The sequence below is a fragment of the Notothenia rossii genome (assembly GCF_949606895.1).
Source record: "Notothenia rossii genome assembly, chromosome: 6".
Taxonomy (NCBI): domain Eukaryota; kingdom Metazoa; phylum Chordata; class Actinopteri; order Perciformes; family Nototheniidae; genus Notothenia; species Notothenia rossii.
This window is the reverse complement of record NC_136909.1, coordinates 88602350-88627682: the sequence shown is the minus strand read 5'-3', so window position 1 is coordinate 88627682 and position 25333 is coordinate 88602350. Positions and strand designations below refer to the sequence as shown.

At 41.1% G+C, this 25333-nt stretch overlaps 2 protein-coding genes across 2 annotated transcripts in view; both read left to right on the top strand.

The window, feature by feature from the left end:
- Nucleotides 1–18643, top strand: part of LOC307044272 (NLR family CARD domain-containing protein 3-like) — a 35406-nt gene extending 16763 nt beyond the window's left edge. The window contains exons 4-7 of the mRNA XM_079689365.1: nucleotides 14510–14701; nucleotides 15070–15243; nucleotides 17590–17636; nucleotides 17763–18643. Coding sequence (XP_079545491.1) covers nucleotides 14510–14701; nucleotides 15070–15243; nucleotides 17590–17636; nucleotides 17763–18331 — 982 coding nt within the window. The 3' untranslated portion in view covers nucleotides 18332–18643. The remainder of the gene's footprint in view (nucleotides 1–14509; nucleotides 14702–15069; nucleotides 15244–17589; nucleotides 17637–17762) is intronic.
- Nucleotides 11618–24942, top strand: LOC307044253 (uncharacterized protein). The gene is made up of 2 exons (XM_079689340.1): nucleotides 11618–11662; nucleotides 22825–24942. The coding sequence occupies exon 2, from the start codon at nucleotides 23166–23168 to the stop codon at nucleotides 24195–24197; it is 1032 nt and encodes a 343-aa protein (XP_079545466.1). The 5' UTR covers nucleotides 11618–11662; nucleotides 22825–23165; the 3' UTR covers nucleotides 24198–24942.
- The last annotated feature ends 391 nt before the right edge of the window (nucleotides 24943–25333 follow it).

The following is a 25333-nucleotide window of genomic DNA, read 5'->3' as shown; positions in this document are numbered from 1 at the left end:
GGTCACAGTGGTCTGGTCACTCCCTGGTTGATCTGCTGTTTCGGTCACAGTGGTCTGGTCTCTCCCTGGTGGATCTGCTGTTTCGGTCACAGTGGTCTGGTCTCTCCCTGGTGGATCTGCTGTTTCGGTCAAAGTGGTCTGGTCACTCCCTGGTGGATCTGCTGTTTCGGTCAAAGTGGTCTGGTCACTCCCTGGTGGATCTGCTGTTTCGGTCACAGTGGTCTGGTCTCTCCCTGGTGGATCTGCTGTTTCGGTCACAGTGGTCTGGTCACTCCCTGGTGGATCTGCTGTTTCGGTCACAGTGGTCTGGTCTCTCCCTGGTGGATCTGCTGTTTCGGTCACAGTGGTCTGGTCTCTCCCTGGTGGATCTGCTGTTTCGGTCAAAGTGGTCTGGTCTCTCCCTGGTGGATCTGCTGTTTCGGTCACAGTGGTCTGGTCTCTCCCTGGTGGATCTGCTGTTTCGGTCAAAGTGGTCTGGTCTCTCCCTGGTGGATCTGCTGTTTCGGTCACAGTGGTCTGGTCACTCCCTGGTGGATCTGTTGTTCCGGTCACAGTGGTCTGGTCTCTCCCTGGTGGATCTGCTGTTTCGGTCACAGTGGTCTGGTCTCTCCCTGGTGGATCTGCTGTTTCGGTCACAGTGGTCTGGTCTCTCCCTGGTGGATCTGCTGTTTAGGTCAAAGTGGTCTGGTCTCTCCCTGGTGGATCTGCTGTTTCGGTCACAGTGGTCTGGTCTCTCCCTGGTGGATCTGCTGTTTCTTGCTTCCTGTAAAAACAAAAACAAGATATGCTCTGACTGTTATTTTCATGCAGCTCACCTCTGCACACCAATATACTCATCTCCATTAGCAATACATTGTACTTCTATAGCCCAAAAAACAGGTCACAACAATAATATATATACCTTCAAATATTTTTGTTGGCATTCAAAATCAGCTGCTTCTCAAAGTTGTCATCTCCCAGCCGGTTTCTCCTGGGCCTGAATGAGATGCAAGAAGAAGAAGAAAGAAGAAGAAGAGAAGGCATTTTAACATCATGATTATTGTGGCAAACATTGTAACAGTAATCTGTATTAAAGGAATTGTGTACTGAGGCAAATGGCAATTACTGAAATAATTAGATGAGGAATATAATCACAGCTCATCCCTACCTGAAGATTTGACCACCGATGCTGAAGAGCCTCTCTACCGGAGCGCTTGAGGGCAGTGCTGTGTTTTATGAACAGCCTTTTGAGTTTTGGAAACTGCATGTACTCATCAAACCCATCTGTGGTTGGGGCATCCAAATACATGTCCACTTCAGATTTTTGAGGAACCTGAGGATTTCTGTTAAATCTGAAGAATGAAGCTGCAGGATCTTTCTTGTTACTTTCCCCACTGGACTGGGTTTGACCTGAGTCTCTTGCATCCGAGTCATCAGAGTTGGTTTGCCATTCTCTTTTCAGCATCAATCTGTACTGCACATGTTTCTCCTCATCTTGGACCCAGTCAAGCTTGAATCTTGGCACCAGTATAGCGGACAGTATGTGCTCCCTCTTCTCCAGAAGACCTGCCAGCCTTGTGCTCAGTGACTGCAAGATGCTCTTTATGAGGGGACGGCATGTAATGAGACCCTCTGCAGCAGTGGGTTTTGTGCTCTCATCCAACAGGTCATTCATATGACATTGCAGTTGCACAATGGTTGGAGCCAGCTACCCAAGAAAGATGTTCTTCTCTGCTTGGAGGATGTTTAGTGCAAGTGCCAAAGGCCTCATCACATCCACAAACTTGTGTATGAAGTTGACTTCATCTGGTGAGAATCGACGAAAGCCAAACTCATCACTCACATCGTGCAGGAGCAGCTTGTCATGTAGGGGAGTGGCATCATTTGCAGAGGTGACCTCATCCACATTCATTTCTGCCTTGGTAGTTAGTGTTGCAATGCGAGACAGTCGCTCCATGGAAAGAAATACAGAGTTCCATCTTGTGTCATTTGGCGCAACAAAGCTAATCCCAAGCTTTTCCTCCACAGTATCAGAAGCCTTTGGAGTCCACTTAACCTTGTTCCACAGAGCAGATGCTTTTGCAAAAACAGCCCTCGACATTGCTTTGTAGCATTTTTCAATTCTGTATCTTTGGCCACTAGATTCAAGGTGTGAGCCATGCACCTTCTGTGAGGGGGGAGAGAGGGATGATCCAAATCTGACAGAGGTTCAGGCTCCATCTGGTCATCTTCATCTGAGCTCTCACTGGCGGCAGCAAAGGCTGAATCTGGTTCATTGGCATCTTTACTTTCAGTTTCATCAAAGTTGACCACTGCACTGAAAAAAAAGGCCGTTGGATTAACATGATTTTAATATGGAAACCGGTTGCACACATTAAAATCATGTGTACTCAAAACTATTCCATTATGTTAAAGACACACAACTATGTTATGTCAAAGAAACATGAAATTGTTATGTTGATGTGAATATTTCCTTTAATACAGGTATATTCATTTACCCTATGTTTAACCAACATTACTTTTTATGTTCATTATAGGCTTTTAATATACTCATTATATTTCATTTGTACCTGTTAAAGCCACATGAATGTTTTGTTTAAACTCCATGCTATAGTTTTCTGTTTAATCTACCTAGTGCTCAAGGGGTACATAAGATTATTTATTTCATGTGAATAGAGGCATGTCGTACATTCTTCTACAGGATCCATCCTAATCTCTTATATCTACAGCATTTATCATAACATTTTAAAGCAAATAGTCAATAAAGACAAACACATTTCTTTGAACAACATTCATGAATTTTTCTCAAAAAATAAAACAATATTAACAACCACCACACATCCAGATGAGCTTTTGGTTTTTCCATCGTGCAGCCCCAGGAGAATTAACAAATACATTGAAAATAAAGAAATAGAAGAAATAGAAAAAGTTTGTGATGCATGTACATATACATTATTGTGTTAGAACACAGCAAGCAGGAAACTATTCTCCCGACCAAAAGAAAGGTTTATTGGGTCAAATGGCAAAGAAAGGCTTATTTTTGTAACTCATTCATAGTAAACAATTAACAGGAAATGTCAACGCCTAGCCGAAAAAAGGAAATGTTCTTGCAAATCCATGATTTAAATAGTACCCTGCTAATATGAAAGGGCACTTTAATACAAAAAAGCAATGGCATTGCTTTGGAAAAATACATGACAGTATAATAATGGCCTGGTTTCTCACCACATATGCACTAAAGAAAGTATTACAAATAAAAACAAGAACTGACATTTTGAAGTAGTGCAATTAGTACATTCTGAAACACATGACAAGTGGTACATTCTGAAAACACATGACAAGTGGTACATTCTGAAAACACATGACAAGTGGTACATTCTGAAACACATGACAAGTGGTACATTCTGAAAACACATGACCCCAGGAAAAACCCACATTTCTGAAACATGCAAATCAATACAGCAAAAAGCATGAGCAAAGGAAGTGCAAGACAGTTGTATCGATGAAAGTCCAGTATGAATGCTGTAAAAGTGCACAATGGTCCATGGCAACAGCTCACTCAAACAGTTTGTTTTTAAACGCTTGGGCTTTCTTGGAGAGCATGTTGCCGTCTAGCTCCATTAACATTTGCTGGAGCACTTTGAACGTGCACTTCAGTTTAGGGGGGTCGTCCAGGTTCATTGCACACATTAGTCCAAACAGCATGGTAGCAGCTAATGCAATGTTGTCCACATCAGTTAGTACCTGTTGGCCTTCCAGGACAATCTGTCCTCTGGTCTCATCTGTCCTCTGGTCTCATCTGTCCTGTGGTCTCATCTGTCCTCTGCTCTCATGGTGGAATTGTGTTTGACAACATAAAGTCCCACCGTAATCCCCTGAATGGACCGCAGAATGACGTCTTCATCTTCTGCCTGCAGAGCGCACAGTCACAAAAGGAACAGAGTGAGATCGAACAAATCAATACATATATATACCCATTACTAAGTCCCTGTGTCTAACAAGTACATTTGGTCAGATTTCAGTACTTTTAAGCCTCCTTGTTATCTGATATACTCCTGTCTGACCTGATAAAGAATGTTTCATTTCCTGTATCAGTTTTAAATTAAAAGGCCTCTAGCTTTTCAGTGTAGTCTGACTTCACTCACACCCCACGCTGTATCTCTTATTCACCCCACGCTGCATCTCTTATTCATACATTCATCAACTTTTTCTTTCCTCTTTTCCATTATGTTGTCTTTTGCTCGTTGTCCTATGCTTGCTCCCCCCCTGTGTTGTCCTTTGCCTGTTCATGTAATGTTCATGTTCAATTTTCTTGTCCAATATGTTGTCTTCTGCCTGTTCACCCCCTTTCTGTACTTTTAATTTTTTTTGTAAGCGACTTTGGGTTATTGAAAAGCGCTATATAAATAAAAGTTATTATTATATTATTATTATTATTAGTCTGGCTATTAAACCAAAAACAGGGATGTTCACTTACTTTAGGCTATATACTATGTGGTGTTTCAATAAATACATATTTTAAAGCCAAACAAAAAAATCAAAAGGTCAAATATTACTTCTACTGACCACAAACTCTCTCATTGAGGTACACACACAGAGGTACACACACAGAGGTACACACACAGAGGTACACACACAGAGGTACACACACAGCCCCTTGAGAAGACAATCCCGGCCTAAATCGACATCATCAACCTAAGTGAAGGGGAATAAGAAAATAAAGAATCTGTTTTGCTCAATGAAATGTGTACACTATTGACTCGATGTATAATTTCCTTAAAATGAATTCTTACTTGAGTCATGTTTGACATAATACAGTTCAGACGCTGGCCTATCTGTCCTCCTCTCTTCTCATAAACCTTCAGAAGTTTTTCAGATAGTACATCCAGCTGAGAGAGAAATCTTGATTGGAGGGGCAGGGTTGTTATACGCTTAAACTCCACATTTATCAAAGAAAACAAATTATCACAGTCATAAAAATCAAGAAATCATTTCATTTTCTAAAGATGTCATGATTGTAGTTGTGTGCTTGCCTCAAAACGATGCAGAGAAACTAGTCCATGCATTTGTTACTTCAAGGCTAGCTTATTGTAACTCTTTATTATCAGGGTGAACCAAAAACTCAGTTAAGTTGCTTCAGCTGATTCAACGTATTGACCAGAGCACGGAGAAGGGACCACATCACTCCTGTTTTGGCTCTATAGTGAGAATAACTTTTTATATCAAGTACGAACAACCAGGTTAGACTACATTACATTTCATTTAGTTACGTTTTTTTCCAAAGCGACTTAAAATAAGTATTACTGATGTAAGACTACATATAAGAAACACCCTTATAGCCATTTCAACAAACAAAACATGATCACTTTGTGAAGGAGGCTTTATCGCAGAATGTTTGGCTTTTGCCTCTCACTTTCTGAATCACTTTTGCCTAATAAATCAGAACATGTGTATATCCCTGCAATGTTTGCAGTATGTAAATGTTATGAATAAATATTCAGAAATTGTCAGACTAATATCAGTTTTCAATTTGTTAAAGATCAAGTTTAAGTTAGTCAAGTAAATCACACAAAACATTTGAATACTCACCATTTACTACAGAGCCTTTGGAACAATGTTCAAAGCAAGGCTGAGGTCAATCTTCTCCACACCAATTACCTATCACAGAAAAACTGATTTGAAATTATTTCATTATTCACACACAAATAAAACAAAAATGTTCTGCTCCTTAAAGGCGACATTTACCATTTAATGATGTACCTTTAGGTTAATATGAACCGACTTCGGCCGAGATGGGCGCCTCCAGTGTAAAAAGCTACAGTTGCCTATACTAATGCAATGAGTACAACTTTGTACGGAGCCATGCACATCAGCGTTGGGATCTCATTTCCATTGGTTTCAATGGAGACGTGCACTGCAGCAGAGCGCACCGCTCGTCATGTGACGAGGAACAACCAATCACAACCGAGAAACATCTCAACTTCCGTAAACACAAGTGTACGGCAAATATGGAAGTTAAGTTCATTTCACAGCGGGTGGATCGTAACCCTTACTTGATAATTGTGTTGGTGAACACGAATCAATGGATTACATTTTGTGACTATAACACAAAATGCCATGAGCCTGGGTTGACCCACCACAGTTAGCTTTGCTAGCTTAGCTACAGATGGCGTCGAATTTATGTTCAAGCACCTGAAGGCCTTTATAATGCATTCTGATGGTGAGACGACCGGTGTTATAGTAAACCGAGCTAGACGTATAACGCTATAACTTTACACACAGCATTGATTGGGATATGACAACGTTGCTGCTGTGTTGAAACTTAGCCTTGACATGTATTTTTACAGGCCAGCGGCAGCCTTGTCCGATGTTGGGTTGAATACGGTTAACCGTTGAAACATGGCGGTGACGTACAAGCGCATGTAGACCATGGCGGAAATGTATGTGTTATACATTTTCGCTGAGAGGCCGTGTTCGTACGTTTTATAAAGAACTTGTGTGTATGTGTGACTATACATGGAATGGGGGGCATTGTTGTTAAGCGGTTAGTAACGTCTGTTTATTGGGGTAGCCGGCCGCCGGTGACTCTGACATTGTTTTGTTACAGGTCTTTTTGTTTGGTTGAGTGTAAAAAACATCTAAAACTTGAGAGAAAAAATATATACTTTGCCGCCACACCCCGTTGCCAAGCAACACTTATTGTTTAGGTCACGCAGCTCCGTGATCACCTGAAGCTCAGCCGCTGTAACGGTCCGATGAGCGGAGCAAAACACACGTTTCAAGTTAGACCAAACACACTTAGCTATTTTATCTACCTCTGGAACTAGCTAAACTAGTTATACATTTGTTTATTCTTCACTGTCGGGTCACTCGTTACTGGAGTAGTGAGCTGCATGAGATACTGACGGGCTGTCAGGAGAGGGAGAGAGAGAGAGGAAAAGAGAGCGCTCCGTTTATTATACCGGTGTTATTATCTAAAGTGAATGTTAATTTTGAATAACGTAGTTAATACACTATTAGTGGTTTGTTTAAATGTGTTCATTGTTTTGTTTTTTGTTTGTAGAAGAATACCATTTATTGATTTATTGTAAAATGAATCCAAACGTTTTGATCTGTTACGATGATAAACTGAAGCAATTAAAAAATTAACCCCATTAACTGAGTTTTAAATCGTTTTTTCGTTAAGTCCGACTAAGTATATGAGGAAGGATGAAAACTAACAAATTAAAAGTTTCAAAAATGATATCTCTGCGAGTGCTGACTGAACTGAATGTCCTATATGTTTCTCTTGTATTTCAGGGCTGGATCACATGCAGTGCAGATTTTGCAGATTTGCAAGCTCCAATCAAGAGACTCTTCTAAAACATTGTTGCCTTTGTCACGGAAAAGGTGCGAACTGGCCCTGTATTCACACTGACTGTGTATGTCAGTCAATTGGCAAACTATACTATACCCTGCCCTACCACTCCACTCCAGGCCCCTCCAACACAATACGCCCCACTTTCCAATCAGTCCCCAAAATTGTAATACGAGGTTTTTTTTCAATTCAAAACATCCAAACTATCTATCCCCTTAAGATGGTGCAGACTTTGAACAAGACAGCTACCCAGGAATTTGCTGCACAGAAAAAACATGACATTGTGGTTACAATCAAATTACATTGTTTTGTTATTTTGTTTTTCAGATATCTGAAGAATTTCACCGGATCACCAGCAAAGACCTCCTGGGGACCTTCGGGGCAGCCTTTGACAAACATGTGCCTTGCCTGCTGAAACTGTACCGGGCTAGGAAGGGAGCTTTTGGACAGAAGATGGAAGACCTCTTGGAAAAACTTGATGAAAAAGTGAGTGAAGTGCCTCAATCTAAGAGCATGCAAAAGTTGAGGGGAGAATGGCCGGAGCCGGGTCCACCAAAGCCCTATCCCCTGTTTGAAAATATGAAATGCCCTTCGCCTAACATTTGTAGGAATGAAAACGCTTTGATGGAAAGGCTTCAGTAAAAATGGATGTTAAAAGTCATTGCTTGGTGTTCTTAGTTGGTGCAATTTGAGAACTATAACAGTATTTTTAATTTGTAAAAGTAGAATTGTCCGCAGGATTGCAGTTTTTGTTTTGTTTTGTTTTGCCAGTCTTTTACTGAAGCATGCTACTGGGATCTGAGCTGTTCTTTATCCTCCTCATTACTATACAGAACGTCGGATTTTGTATAAATTCACTACGGCACTAAACTAATTGATATGTTTGTGTGTTTCCACTGGGTACTCCTTAGACATCCGACATTGTGTCTCACCGAAAGACAGCAGCACTGAGAGGCCTGCCGAGATGACACAACCAAGTTTCTTCTGGAGTGTTTGGTAAGTAATACTAACTGTAGGAAATAAACTTATTAACACAATACAAGTAATATTGCTTAATGTAGCTTAAACATGTTATGACCTCATAGCTTATGCTAATCAATTATGCATAATACACTTTGTGTAAGATTTATTTTGAGCCCAGAGATGTTTTCACCTCATGAACTCGAGCGCGATGAGTTCACCCAAAATTAAAAATAAATATCAGCGCTGTTTGAGCAACAGCCAACCCGATACATCTGGCCATTGTTTTCTGGTGTTCTTTATCAGAAAATACTTCTTTATAGAACTCGGCACAGCAAGGTTGGTGGGTGATAGCCGCCGTGCTGTTGAGTTGCAATTATAACTTCCACAAGCTAAATGTTAAGACTCAGTAGCTTGGTGCTAAAGCTAGAATCAGTGGATATGTATTTTGCCGTTTAGTTTTCCATAGCACTCATTCATGCATATTTGACTTTTCCTCAGGACACTGACCATGAAGAACGATTGCTCAGAGGTGTGTCTGTGGCCATCCTCACCGAGACGTGGCTGTTGTGTGGGAAGGGACCATTGTACTGCATGACCTGCCAGACCTCTCTACTGCCTTTCCTCTTCAGCCTACTTTATGCAATGAACATGGATTATCCAAAGGAGATGAGGTATACCTTTGAAGCCATTCAGACGATCTTTTACGAGCTTGGCTCTCGATGCTCGCAGCGCATAAGGTCTATGAAAACAAAGCTTTTGCTGTGAATGTTAATGGGGAAGCCAGATATGACTTTAATCTATGTTTCGCCTGTTCCAGTGCATTGTGGTTAGTGCTCATGTAAAACCTCACAGCATTCATTTCATTTTAAGCATATAAGTTCTCTTCTGAAATAGGGAATCAAAGAATGTGTGGATGTGTAAGCTGCCAGTTCAAAAGAGGGGCATATCCAGTATTTCTACTGTTCAAGTTCATTGTTAGTGATCAGGTAAACTTCAATGTATGTACATGCTTGCACATGCAGTCATTTTAAGCATGAAGTCCCATTTGCCTGTGAAATTGAAATGTGTGGAATTGTGAGTTGCCAGTTGACAAGAGGCACTGGATTGTAATTGTTATATTTGTTTATTTTTAACTTCTTTGATTGTGATGTGCTGAAGAGGCTGAGGCCTAATCTATCACAATGATGTCAGGTGTGTGAATCCTATTTTGACCTGATGGATAAAAGCAGAAGCAGAAACGATCCTCAGAATCTGTGTTCAAAAGGCCATCATCATTTTCTGTTTAAAACAGCTTTGCTAGATGTTTATTATGTCAATAAATGTCCTTAACGTGTGCTATGTTGCAAAACATGAATTTTTTCAAATCCATATCTTCAGCATGTGAAGAATGCATGTTATCAACGTCTAGCAAAGCTGCTTTAAACAGAAAATGATGATGGCATGGGGTCTGCGAGACACAGAGGAACTCAGCCTGAGCACACACACTCTCACAGCCAGGCTGTGTGTGTGTGTGGAAATCCGTTACGTCACTTTACTCAGGAAGTAAACAATGGAAAAAGAGAAATGTCCACCGAGGCGTTCTGGGGCAGCATAGACAGGTCTTCTCTGTGTTAGAGTTTTACTCCCTACAGGGTGTACTTTGAGGGTTTGTGACTCTGCAGACCGTTTACATGCAGAAAAAGCTTCATAACACACAAGGGGACGGGTAAGAACCAGGAAAGCATGACATGGGACCTTCAAGAGAGAATGTTTTTCGTGCTTGTGGACAAAAGATGTTACAAGATGTTCATATCATTGAATCTGAATAAAGAAACTGAATAAATAATGGGCTCTTTTTTTGTTTGTTGATTTTAGTTTATTTTCAATGTCCGACATCAATGTTGATTGCAACCTTCAGCGTGACAATATCTCAATGTTGATTCAATGACTTTTTGCCATCTGGGAGGGCTCTGATGTGGGCTAAAGTATTGTTAGAAACTGATCAATCAGTTCATAGTACTGGCAGCAGGGTCTCTGCTGGCAGCAGGGTCTGAGACTCACAGAGACCCACAGAGCACCATGCAGCACATGGCTTTTCTACCCAGGAATAAGTCTTTGAAAGGCGGGGAAAAGTGGTGATAGTGATAGCAGAAATAGTGATTCCAATGCAAAGAGAGTTTACCCAGAGAACAGGCTGCTCCACAGCACTTTACAAGCCAGGAAAAGTGATTGAATCCTGGGTATACATGTTTTAAATTGTCTGATACCTCCAGGGCGCATCACCGTATTTTACAAGCCAGGGAAGGTGCCTGAATCCTGGGTAAACATTGTTTAATTGTTTAAGTGTTTTTAAATGTGTGGAACAGTGTTTTGTCACTTTCAAAACTCTCCCGTCATTGACCGGAGAAATGGGGTCGTTGTATTCAATCTGACCGTTAATATTCCAGTGAGACGAAGTACGTACAATGACCGGAGTGATCCCATGTTAATTTTGTCCCAAAACCGGAGCATTCCATCACCCTAATTTACGAAAAAACCCCACCCGGTAAAATTTGACTGGAATCTGTCCGGATGGTGTGGCTCAAGGGGTCAATGGATGTCTAAGAGTCCGAAAGTTGACAATCCCCAGCATGACAAAATGAACTTTGGTGTGAGGCAATAGGAACGGAAATGTGGGTGAGATGGTGGAGATAACACACGTTGGAAGGGCGGTCGAGAGGATGTTACACCAGAAATGAGAGTGAGATACCTGTACTCATCTCAGAGGTACATATTGTACTTTTTACTGGACTACACTTATCTGACAGCTGCGGTTACTCTACAAAGGAAAAACCAGATCACCAAAGAGCAGTGAAGAGATCACTTTGTGTTGTTTTAATGAATATATTTATTCAAGCTGTGTCCAGGAAGCAGAACTCTACACAACAGAGGCTGCAAAGAGTCCAGTCCGACACTCTGGATTATTCTGCAACATTACACAAATGTAATGACTTCCTATGTTTTGATCAAATGCACTGCAGGTTAGTATAGCAGGAAACTCTGTTAAAGATCCCTTCCCACAAACTCTATTCACAAACACATCTGATCCTGTGAACGCAGCACAAACTGAAACTCAGTCTAACCAGTCTGACTGCTAACTGTAAAAAGTGAGGTGAGGACACACACACACACACACAAACACACACACACACACACACACACACACACACAGACACACACACACACACACACACACACACACACACACACACACACACACACACACACACACACACACATACACACAGGATAGGAAGCGCCTTCACTTCACTTCGTCTGATGGACCCTGAAGTTGATGAAGCTCAGACGAGGCTGCTACTGATGAATCTCACGGCTAACAGTTCAGTAAGTAGAGCTGTGATTGGTTGATGTTGTTGATTGTTGTGGTCGCAGAAACGCTTGAGTTGATGAACGTGTGATTGTTTAAAGCTGGGAAACAAGATGGCCTCCGAGCTGTGCGAGCAGAGAGAGAGTGCAGGTTAGTTTAAAGAGTTCCCTGTGAGGAGGAAGAGGAGTTCAGGCTGATGGGGGTCAGTCTGTCAGGAGGGCTACTGATGTGGAGGGGGAGGCAACGGTAGGGCACTAGGACCCAGGAGCCATCAGAGAACTCACCTGGGCCTTTGCTCCTGAAACACCTGAGAGACTCTGGCTGCGTTTCATTGGTCGATCAACACGCCCTCCTGGCCCCCCCCTCAGGAACTCTGATCTAAAGTCTAAACAGTGAAACTCAAACGTCTTAATGCAGTATTCTCACCTTGTTACATGTGTCCTGATAATGAAGAAGTGTACTTGTAATAGACTGTAAAGTTACAACATGTACTTACAGCCAATATCTGTATCTGATGGCATTAGAATATATTCTATAAACTGTCATTCAACGGGAACTGTTTCACTACTTTTGCTGACAGTCTTTTAACTTATTTCTAAGTTTTCTGTTTTCACAGAGCACATTAAGGTTTTAGTTTCTGATGAAACTGTGAGGGACTCTTTCTCTGTTGTAGTCTTCTCTTCAGGTGTTCTGTGTTAAACACCAGCTGAGCAGGACGGAAGCCATTTTGTTTCTTAGTCTTCACTGTAAAAAAAAATAACTCAAGTCCAAACACGTCAACAAACGAAAAGAAAAGGTGTGTTCAATTCAGTCGGGAAGCTCAAATATGGGCCAAAAATAAAAGCTAAAGGTGTTGGAGGAGGAGGAGGAGGAGGAGGAGGAGGAGGAGGAGGAGGAGGAGGAGGAGGAGGACCTCCAGTGGTCACTCTGAGGAACTGCAGCTGGTTTCTGGTTTTTCACAGAGGAGGACGAAGGACTCAGATCTTTAGTTTCAGAAACATTAGTGAAACCACAGTGTGATAATAATCTGTTTCAGGTCCTCTATTCAACACTTCACTAAAGTACAAGTTTAAACATCAAAATATACTTAAAGTACAAAAGTACTCATTCTGCACCAGTTCATGATAATATGTTTCACATTATTTAATAATAATAATTAATGAATCCGTCTGTTCACTTTAATGTAACAGCTGGTAAAGGAGGAGCTTTTTCTTTTTTAAATAAAGGTCATATACAGTACATTGTGCCTCGTGATTTTCACCAAGGAATCATATTTTAATATATAGTTAAGGCAGGACAATTTGGTGATTATATTTAGTGTTATTAATCTAGATCTGAAACGTTTACACAACATGTTCTTAACGTAAGTTATCACTTAAATGCAGGGCCGTGGGAAGTAGGGGTGCTGAGGGTGCTGCAGCACCCCCTGGTGGAGGACAGGGGATCTGCAATTCCACAAGATTAAATACAAATATAATAAATAAAATAAAATGAATTTTCAGCCTTGACGTAACAACATTCATAATTAAGTAAAGATAACACCCTTTTCACCCCGGTTACATTTTCCATTTGCCCCGTACGATGGGCGCTTTAAGTGATGAAAGTGGGGATGTTGGCTTATCAGGCGCCCGCAGCTCACAGCTGATAGAGAGAGGGGGTGCACCTGTACCGGCGGGGAATGTTGTTAGCTTCTGCTAACGGATATAAGAAGCTCTTTCTACAATAATGTGGAGGGAGAGTTCTGTCCTGTCAGACTGAGAGGCTCAGTGAGGCAAAGGACTCTGAGTGTTTAGATAGTTCACTTTAGTCTAAATGATCTCAGTGGGTCTCAAACGTTTTGATCACAATTTATGTAAAAACATATTTCCAAGGCACTCCTTTATAATTATTAGGATAAATAAAAACAGGTTTGAAATCATTCCAATGTATACTATAAGACAGTAAACCAAAAATATCGTTTAAAACTGGAGAGATTTAAAAATATGCATAAATAAATAAATGTTAACTGATGAGATATAAATGAACCACAAAAATAAAATAAGTTAGCCTACATTTATTTGTTATTGGCTATGGTAGGTTATCGGTTATGTTCACATACTTATTTGATTATTAAAATGCAAACCGATCTTTTTCATATGGGTGTTTAGAGTTGTATCCCCTAGATCAGTCTCTAGTAATTGGGCACTCAAAGTGCACCAGATTGAAGCATTTTACTTTAAAATGTTAAAAACAATCTTCCCGGGGGGGCACCCCCGGACCCCCCTAGAGGATGTGAAGTCCACCCCCCAGTTAAAACATGTTCAATGTTCATGCAATACTAAATAGTATACATTTGAAGCCTTTTTATATAAGCTGTCCACCATGTCAATATGTTTCTCTGTTTGTAGTGTCTTTTGTAGAGGTTTTTCATTGCCAGCTAAAATCTTGCCAATAGGGCAGCAAATTGGTCAAAACCGGCCCTGGTGTCATCCCCACAGCACCCCCCATTTGAAACATGTTCCCACTGCTATGCTTAAATGTACTGCAGAAAAAGTAGAATACTTGCTTCTAAGATGATAAATCAATACGTTGAGCTTCCTTTTTTGGATCTATTTAACTTACTATAGTAAATGAACTATTTTTAAACCTGTTAAATTATTCTTTGCTGTTGTGTTCAGGTGCAAATCTACACACTCTTCTCCCTTTCTACTTTTGACACATTTTTAACATTGGCTTTCAATCCACCATGTCTGCAAAATCTTTGCCATCAGTTCAAATAATGTAGGATTCCTCGTATTTATGATTATAGGGTCTTAATATTTTGTTTTTGAATTTGTAAAAAGGAGTAAATGCCGAACTTTTAATTTAAATGTTTGTCCCTTCAGACTGAGTTATGGTGACCTGTCAGAGAGAAGCTGTGAAGCTCTGTCCTCAGTCCTCAGCTCCCAGTCCTCTAGTCTGAGAGAGCTGGACCTGAGGAACAACGACCTGCAGGATTCAGGAGTGAAGCTGCTGTCTGCTGGACTGAAGAGTCCTCACTGTGCTCTGGAGACTCTCAGGTCAGGATTCATCAACATGTTAAACTTATAGCCAGTTAAATTGCGATGTACATTAATGATGGATACACTCATAACCTTTTGTTGCATCTGCTTCAATAACATTTGTTATTGTTTTTTGAGTCACTCTTGTTCGAACTTGTGTTTGTGTGTGTGCGTGTGTGTGTGTGTGTGTGTGTGTGTGTGTGTGTGTGTGTGTGTGTGTGTGTGTGTGTGTGTGTGTATGTGTGTGTGTGTGTGTGTGTGTGTGTGTGTGTGTGTGTGTGTGTGTGTGTGTGTGTGTGTGTGTGTGTGTGTGTGTGTGTGTGTGTGTGTGTGTGTGTGTGTGTGTGTGTGTGTGTGTGTGTGTGTGTGTGTGTGTGTGTGTGTGTGTGTGTGTGTGTGTTCAGGCTGTCAGGCTGTCTGGTCTCAGAGGAAGGCTGTGTTTCTCTGGCTTCAGCTCTGAGCTCCAACCCCTCCCATCTGAGAGAGCTGGACCTGAGCTACAATCATCCAGGAGACTCAGGAGAGAAGCTGCTGTCTGCTGGACTGGAGGATCCTCTCTGGAGACTGGACACTCTCAGGTATTATAAACATATACAGTGAAGGAAATAAGTATTTGATCCCCTGCAGATTTTTTAAGTTTGCCCACACAATACATTAACAGTCTATCATTGTAATGGTAGGTTTATATAAACATCGAGAGCAAGAATATCAAAAAGAAAATCCAGAAATTGACATTATATAAAAGATAAAAATGTATTTCCATTTAACTGAGTGAAATAAGTATTTGATCCCTTTGCAACAAACAAGGATTCTGGCTCCCACAGACAAATAATTCATCTTCCTTTAAAAAAGTACTCCTAATCAACTTGTTACCTGTATAAAAGACACCTGTCCACAGAATCAATCAATCAGATTCCAATCTCTCCACCATGGGCGAGACTGTAGAGCTGTCTAAGGACCTCAGGGTGAGACTGTAGACCTGCACCAGGCTGGGATCGGCTACAAGACCACCGGAAAGCAGCTTGGTGAGAAGGAGACAACTCTTGGTGCCATTATTCAGAAGAATAATGTGTGTGTTTCTAAATGGAAGAAACACAAAATGAGCATCAATGGCCCTCGGTCTGGGCTCCACACAGGATCTGGCCCCGTGGGGTATTGATGATCATGAGAAAGGTGAGGGATCAGCCAAGAACTACACAGGAGGAACTTGTTAATGATCTCAAGGCAGCTGGGACCACAGTCACCAAGAAACCTATTGGTAACACACTACACCATAGTTGATCAAATCCTGCAGTGCCTGAAGGCCCCCTGCTCAAGAAGAACACGAGAGGCCGTCTGAAGTTTGACAACGAACATCTGAATGATTCAGAGAAGGCTTGGGAGAAGCGGATGAGGTCAGATGGGACTAAAATGTTGATCTTTGGCTTCAACTCGACACGCCGTGTTTGGAGGAAGAGAGATGCTGACTATAACCCCAGAACACCATCCGTCAGGCATGGAGGTGGAGACATTCTGCTTTGGGCTGTTTCTCTGCTGAGGGGACAGGAGGACTTCCCTGCATCGAGGAGAGGATGGACGGGGACATGTCCCGTGAGATCTTGGTCGATAGCCTCTTTCCCTCAGCCAGGACACTGACCATGGGTCATGGAGGGGTCTTCCAGCAGGACAAGGACCCTGAACATACGGCCAAGGCAACACAGGAGAGGCTAAAGAAGAAGCACCTTCAGGTGATGGAGGGTCCTAGCCAGTCTCTGGACCTTAATCCCATAGAAAATGTGTGGAGGGAGCTGAAGCTTCCAGATGCCAAGCATCAGCCTCAACACCTGAAGGATTTGGATCTTCAGAGAGGAGTGGACCAACATCCTTCCTGAGATGTGCACAGACCTGGAGACCAACTACAAGAAGCGTCTGACCTCTGTGTGACCTCTGTGTGTCCAACAAGGGTTTCTCCACCAAGTCCTAACACATGTTCTGCAAGGGGATCAAATACTTATTTCACTCAGTTAAATGCAAATACATTTTTATCTTTTATATAATGTACATTTCTGGATTTCCTTATTGATATTCTTTCTCTCACTGTTTATATAAACCTACCATTCAAATGACAGACTGGTCCTTTCTTTGTTGGTGAACTTACAAAGTCTGCAGGGATCAAATACGTATTTCCTCCACTGTGTGTATGCCAAGACAAAAACATTGAAGGGAACTAAAGACACAGGATAAGACTCAGGCAGCAGCTCTGTGTTTACAGAGAAGACACGACAACAAGAAATACATCTTTATCATTTTAGATTCTGATCTCCATTTTAATGCTCATTTTAATTTGCTGACCAAAAACTGCTTTTATCATTTTGGCAATAGAGTCAAAATCCATCCAACAACCTAAACACAGCAGAGATCATCCCACTCCTGATGGACACCATCTGCACTGGCTCCTGTATCTGAATTGATTCTGAAGTGCTTCTCCTATTTTTAAAGCACTAAATGGCCCCTCCCTCTTTTAAACACAATGATGAACTATCAGATGTCCTGTGAATTCATCATCATAATAATAATAATAATAAATGGTATGGTCAAAGCACCTTTCATTGCTCAAAGCAAACCCAAAGTGCGTTGCATGAAAGATGCTTTTAAATAAAGTTCATTGATTTTCCTCTTCAGATTCCAGGTAAGAGAAACACTCATTGACTGCTGCTAGCAGATGCTGAGGGAACACTAACTGAACACTGATCAACTCTTACATCTTATTCTCTGAGAAATAATCATTGAAGTTAATGAGCTTTATTTATCGACTGATCTAAAATGATATCGTGAACATGTAGCTTCATCTGTGGAGAATAACAAAGCTCTGAGTTTGAGAGTGATGTCCATGTCTCCATGCTACTCTGACCCCCCCCCCCCCCCCCCCCCGCCTCTTCTTTCAGGATGGAGCCTGCTGGAGTCCGATGGTTGAGACCCGGTCTGAGGAAGTGTGAGTTTGGTTTAATTTGATTCATGAAAACAAAGCAGCCACCATCTTCAAATGTAACCTTCATCATCAAAGTGTCAATAAATGAACAGCTGATAGATGAATAACTGCTGCTGTTCCTCTCCTCAGATTCCTGTGAACTCTCACTCGACACAAACACAGCAAACAGAAAACTCAAACTGTCTGAGGACAACAGGAAGGTGACACGTGTGAGAGAGGAGCAGCCATATCCTGATCATCCAGAGAGGTTTGATATCTGGCCTCAGCTGATGTGTAGAGAAGCTCTGACTGGTCTCTGTTACTGGGAGGTCGAGTGGAGAGGAAGGGTTTCTATATCAGTGACTTACAGAGGAATCAGGAGGAGAGGAGAGAGAGAGGACTGTGTGTTTGGAAGGAATGATCAGTCCTGGAGTCTGATCTGCTCTGGTGGTCGTTACTCTATCTATCACAATAACACAGTAACACACACCTCCCCCTCCTCCTCCTCCTCCTCCTCCTCCTCCTCCTCCTCCTCCTCCTCCTCCTCCTCTGGTAGAGTAGCAGTGTATCTGGATCATCCTGCTGGCTCTCTCTCCTTCTACAGAGTCTCCTCTGACACACTGATCCACCTCCACACCATCAGAACCACATTCACTGAACCTCTCTATGCTGGGTTCTGGTTCAGCTCTGATTCCTCAGCGTCTCTGGTTCCTCTGTAGGAGGAAGAGTCTCCTCCTGTTCCAGAGACTTCCTCCCTGCTGCCCAGAGAGTTCAGTCTGTTCAGGATCACAGCTGATGTTAGACCAACGTTGTTTAAAACATATATTTCCATCTATTTGTTTTTAACCGTGGTGTACTTGTTATGTGTTTTTACTTATTGTTCTTCTTTATTATTAATAATGTCTTCCTGCTTTGTTATATTTGAATATACAGTCTACTCTTTTCACTTTATCTGCACTATACATCTTTTGATGTAATAATGTAGATTTCCACTTTTCGGGACAAATAAAGGAATTCTGATTCTGAAAAAATGCTTTTGCTTCAGATTCAATATCTTCACTGTGATTCAGGAAAGTGCAACAAACATCACTTCACACACAAACACAGATAGAAATCAAACACATGGAAATACAGAAAAATAAATAAGATTTAAAGAGAAGCAAACAGAAATAGAATAAATAAAAATTGTAATAATAATAATTATAATAATATTAATAATAATAAAAAGGAAATAGAAATACTATACAAAAATAATCACAATTATAATAGTAAAAAATAATAATAAAAAAATAAAAAATAATAATAAACACTCAAATTAAAACAATTAAAAATAAATAAAACAAGACAGTGATACAAATACAAATTAAATACATTTAAATAGAAAGACTTTCAAACAAATATTAAAGTGTTTTTTTTTCGTTTTAAAGTGTAAAAGACAAAAATATAAATAAATATGATCAAACATTACATAAAAACTTTACAAAATATTATTTAAAAACCAATCATTCTCATAAAATACATTCAAAATAAAGATGTGTTGTGTTTTGGCCACTCAGTCGTGTACAAAGCTTTTCTGTGTGCTGCTTTCAGAAAGAGACAGAAACCAGTTTGTGGCTCAGTGGTTAGCGCAGATTCAAGATTCAAGGCTTTCATTGTCACGTGTGCATAGCTACCGTGTAGTTATGACAACGAAGATCTGAGGTCACAGGCTGCTCCATCAGAGCAACACAATAACACAGATACAACAGTACAAGTAAATAAAATAAAATAGAATATAGTAGAAACAGTGCAGCCCATAACCAGTGCTGCTGTGTGATTGAGAGATCAAATCCTGAGCCAGGGAGACGAACACATACTGGACTCTGAATACAAATCAAATCTCTCTGGCCAGAACTACAGAAAAGGATAGGGGACACGTCTGCTCCCCCGTGAAGTGGAACCACTGTACAGATCTTAACCTCTGCCTAACGTTGGCAGTAACATAATACACTTCTAATGTACTAAAGACTGGTGTTTACATGGTGTTTGTCCTCGGTTCCCCTCCTCCACTCCTCCGCTCGCATCTCCTGTGGGCGGGACTAAGACGCAAGGATAGGAGTCGAGGAGAGGATTGAGAAAGGGCTATAGGTTTTGAAATATCATTGGGATAACAGGTAGAGGTCGTAGAGACAGGCTTTAATGCCCTCTCAGAGTCTTCATTCATAAGACTAGCGTTACGGGGCGGGATGAGTGCGGGATGAGTGTCTTCCTAGTTGGTTAAGTTAGAAAGATATTGACAGAAGTTTTTCCAATTTTTTTCCAGGAAACTCTGTTAAAGATCCCTTCCCAATAATTCTATTCACAAATACATTTGATCCTGTGAACGCAGTACTGAGACTCAGTCCAACCAGTCTGACTGCTAACTGTAAAAAGTGAGGTGAGGACACACACACACACACACACACACACACACACACACACACACACACACACACACACACACAGGAAAGAGTTCCCTGTGAGGAGGAAGAGGAGTTCAGGCTGATGGGGGTCAGTCTGTCAGGAGGGCTACTGATGTGGAGGGGGAGGAAACGGTAGGGCACTAGGACCCAGCAGCCATCAGAGAGCTCACCTGGGCCTTTGCTCCTGAAACACCTGAGAGACTCTGGCTGCATTTCATTGGTCGATCAACACGCCCTCCTGGCCCCCCCTCAGGAACTCTGATCTAAAGTCTAAACAGTGAAACTCAAACGTCTTAATGCAGTATTCTCACCTTGTTACATGTGTCCTGATAATGAAGAAGTGTACTTGTACTAGACTGTAAAGTTACAACATGTACTTACAGGCAATATCTGTATCTGATGGCATTAGAATATATTCTATAAACTGTCATTCAACGGGAACTGTTTCACTACTTTTGCTGACAGTCTTTTAACATATTTCTAAGTTTTCTGTTTTCACAGAGCACATTAAGGTTTTAGTTTCTGATGAAACTGTGAGGGACTCTTTCTCTGTTGTAGTCTTCTCTTCAGGTGTTCTGTGTTAAACACCAGCTGAGCAGGACGGAAGCCATTTTGTTTCTTAGTCTTTGCTGTAAAATAAAATAACTCAAGTCCAAACACGTCAACAAACGAAAAGAAAAGGTGTGTTCAATTCAGTCGGGAAGCTCAAATATGGGCCAAAAATAAAAGCTAAAGGTGTTGGAGGAGGAGGAAGAGGAGGAGGAGGAGGAGGAGGAGGAGGAGGGGGAGGAGGAGGAGGAGGAGGAGGAGGACCTCCAGTGGTCACTCTGAGGAACTGCAGCTGGTTTCTGGTTTCTCACAGAGGAGGACGAAGGACTCAGATCTTTAGTTTCAGAAACATTAGTGAAACCACAGTGTGATAATAACCTGTTTCAGGTCCTCTATTCAACACTTCACTAAAGTACAAGTTTAAACATCAAAATATACTTAAAGTGCAAAAGTACTCATTCTGCACCAGTTCATGATAATATGTTTCACATTATGTAATAATAATAAGTCTGTTCACTTTAATGTAACAGCTGGTAAAGGAGGAGCTTTTTCTTTTTTAAATAAAGGTCATATACAGTACATTGTGCCTCGTGATTTTTACCAAGGAATCATATTTGAATATATAGTTAAGGCAGGACAATTTGGTGATTATATTTATTGTTATTAATCTAGATCTGAAACGTTTACACAACATGTTCTTAACGTAAGTTATCACATACATGTACTTCAGAAAAAGTAGAATACTTGCTTCTAAGATGTAGAATGGTAGAAGAATAAAGTAGCAGGTAATGAAGTGAACTAAAGTAACTAAAAGCTGAACTGAAGTACAACACCTGAGTCAAGGTGCAGCAGTGAAATCCTGCATCAGCTCCATCTGGTGGAGCTTCCTCTGCTCTGATTGGTCCTCACCACTGACTCGGGACAATAAGCAGACTCTTCTCTGTCCAATCACAAACTACTAGTGTGTTCCTTTATTAAAGGACCTAAAATAATACAGAAAATCAATTTATTGTTTGTTTAAAAAAAAAAAATCAATACATTTATTTTCGTCATCTTTATTTTTTCCCCTTCAAATCTTCTGCTCTGAACTCCAAACACAGTTTCCTGTTGGCTGTTTAAAATGTATGAACCTCTAAAGTTAGTAAACAAACCATGTGAGAAAAGGATACTCGCACTACCCTCTGCCGCCACTAGATGGAGACAGGAGACCACTAATGGATGGCTGACTGCTACAGTAATTTTGCAAACCACTCCAGTTGCTGATGATGAAAGCCACAACATGCAAATGAACATAATTTTCGGATCATTATTTTTTTTAATAATTCTTTATTCTATTTTATTCTATTTTATCCCTCTTGTATTAATCCCATTATTTTTAGTGACATCAATAGGCCTATTACCTGACCTTTAATCTGATCTCTAACTTTATTAGGTTCCTAAATACACTAGGTCCATACTTCTCATTCCTTTCAATAAGCATCAGCAGGCCTATTGTTTTAACTTTTAATCTGACCCCTAAACTTAACCCATTGGGGTTAAATGCCTAAACATAAGTACATTATCCATGCGCTTCCTTCTTGTGAGTGTGCATCAACTGACCTATGATCTCACCTTTTAATCTGACCCCTCAACCTTACCAGCTGGAAGCAGGGGCTTAACTCCAAATTCTATAAAATACATTAACCATCTTTCCCTTAAAATACAACTACTAAACCATTCGGGCTCCTCGCCTAAACCCAAACCACATTCTCTCCCCACTTTTTCGTTCTGACCTTTCTTTCAGCCCCTATCCGGTCGAGCCCTATGTGGGGATAAAGAAAGGAAACGGGCCATAAACAGATACGGCCAAAGCGGCAAGAGGGGGCATCCGCCGTGACCACAGCTACCCTCCTCCGTGTCTCTGTCTTTCAAACTTAAATTACTCTGTCTACTGTACCTTTACACATTTCTGATTCAATCATGATTCCACGCTAAGATAAGAGCCGACACGCTATCTATGGCCCGTGCCCTTCCTTGGATCTCTGTATAACCATGAAGCCGTCGAGCGACATGGGGAGGTCCGGTGGCTTTACTTAACCGATTCCCAGCCAGTGCCTGGAGAAACGGGGGACTTATTCTGAACCGGGGTTTGATTGATTGAATCGCTCGTTTTCTCTGTTCTAATCACAAGCTCCTATTTGATCAGTCTTTAACCCACAATATTTACTCTATCCTTTCCATAGATTTGGAATCTAAGAAAAGAAGGAAAGAATAGAGAACGGCCAATATGACGTCCAGGGAGTACAATGACTTCCAGATTCTCACAAGAATCATCTTTAGGATCCTGCGTACCTACCACCACCAAGGAAAAATTAGGAAGACCATACAGGGCGCAAACAACCTCCTTCCACATTTGTTCTTGGCCAAAGACAAATTAGCAACTACATTTCGGCCCTACACCCCAACGGTAGAAACCTCCCATCTGCTTCAGGGCAATGCCACTAATTGGTTGCAGACTGGCTTACAGATTTCTGATGAGCACCACACTCAAACAATCACAGATCTGCTGTCTAAATGAAGGAAAATGACAGACGGAGAAGAACAAAGGGCCTGGGACATAGCCTGTCATTGGATAAAATCAAAATTCCACACAACAGAAAATTGGATTTTTATCCAAACGGCAGAAGACCTCAATCTGATGAACATCAGGATCGATGTACACAGACCCCCCTTTCTGGGGGACATTACCACTCCAGTCCACCAACTCGAGACTGGAGCATCCCGAGGCCTAAGCGGGGAACAACCTCCGGAGAAAAATAGGACACCCTTAGAGCCACCTACCCCCCTAACTATCACCAACAACCAATCAATCCCTCAGCCACAATTAATGGCCAAGAATGTGGTTTTCCCTCACCGAGATTTAACTCCGGTTAGTCCCTCTACTCCGACCACCCGCCCTCCTAGGACTGAGATGCTAGACAACACATCTCTGACAACACACATGTTTCCGGAACCTAGACCGGAACGCTCCAGACCTCTAATAACGGAGGACTTCAATCTTTCCCCTTCTCCTCCGACAAGTCTGGCCACACGCCATGAACACCGGGGAAATAAGAAAAATAATTGGTCCCTGAACCCTAAACGTGAGGTCCTAATAATTGGGGACTCCAATATCTCCCGTCTCCAACCGATAGAGAATATCAAAATACAGGTGGATAGCTTCCCAGGGGCCAATTTGGGCCAGGCCGCCTTTCTTATCAAACACATGACCCCAACATCAGGAGAGGTCCGAAAAGTTCTTCTGTGCTTTGGCCTCAACGATAGGGACAATAGCAACAGAGCTATCGTATCAAATAATCTGGATCAGCTTTTAGCTTCCACCAGAGATACCTTCCCCAATGCCACAGTACGTATGACAAGCATCAACTACGCTCCGGAACTGTCATTTAGCACCATCAGAAACATCAGAACCCTTAATAAACTGATAATTCAAACCCCAAACTACATACCGGAACTGGAGCGTAAATACTTCTCCACCAAAGGGGACCGTATCCATTGGACCCCCTACACGGCTGAAAAAATGTGGGAACACTGGAAATCATTCCTAAACCTATAAAATAAGCCGAGGGACAGGACTATACTTCGGGACTTGTTAAACAGTAATTTGACCATAATCATTTTCCCTTTTAGAGTTTACTCCTTTCAAGGTAACAAGGCACCTAGAGGGTCTCCAAAACAAGAGGAGTTGAACTACAAAGTAATTCCTTTGGATAGGGGGTCTTTCACATATTTGTATATATTTTCAAAAAAATACATAAAAGGTCAAACTATACATGTTTCCTATTATTCCAAAGTGTATTGACTTGAACTGCACTAAGCAGCCATAGTGGTTTCTCTATAGAGGAGTCTAACTCTTTGTTTCCTTTTTTTACATCCTTTTGTTAGGAATCCTCTATGTACATATATACACTCCTTTTAGAGTGTCTAAAGTTAAAACTATACATGTTTCTTGAGTATATTTCCAAATCTATCTACTGGTAAGGAACCAATCACTTTAAGTGTTTCCTGTTAGGGGAGTCTAACTAAAAAACATAATCCTTGATAGGGGTCCTATATATTTTTTAGAGAAAGATAAAATATAAACACTATATATATTTGTTCTCATATCTTCCTCATCGTTTATTACTTCATCCCCTTGGATAGACTAGACAGAATTTAGTATTATTGTGATTATTTCTTTATAGTTTTCCTTTTTGAAATAAGATGTTAGGGAATGACAAGTTATTGTTATTTCTGTAATACTTAAAAAGTATATATACGTTGATTGATCATTTTCTATTTAATAAAAACACCAAAAATAATTGGATTCGGTTTGTTCCTTCCCTCCCTCCTTTCTTCTTAGTAATGATGCTGAATAAAGATGCTTATTTTTTACTCAACTACAGGTTTAATATACAGAACACAAATAATAATTACAGTAGGATGATGTTTATTAATTACTTTCTTATTCTACATATGACATAATAATAGGATTCTCTGCTCACTACACTTAACCCAGACCTTTCCCCTCTCAGGCCTTCCGGGGTCCTGCCAGAGGGTAGCAGGTTTACAGAGAAAGCCTATTCCGGCTAAGGGAGAGTGGAACGTATGCACTGCCCAACTCCTGACCTCTGAACTTCTCTAACCAGTATCCCACCAGAGATACACCTCTTTCTCTCCCTCTCTCCGTCTATCTTCACCCTATTTCTAAAA

Bases quoted from the DNA above. Each gene is read 5' to 3' on its own strand.
- LOC307044253 (XM_079689340.1), top strand. From the start codon at position 23,166: ATGACAGACGGAGAAGAACAAAGGGCCTGGGACATAGCCTGTCATTGG.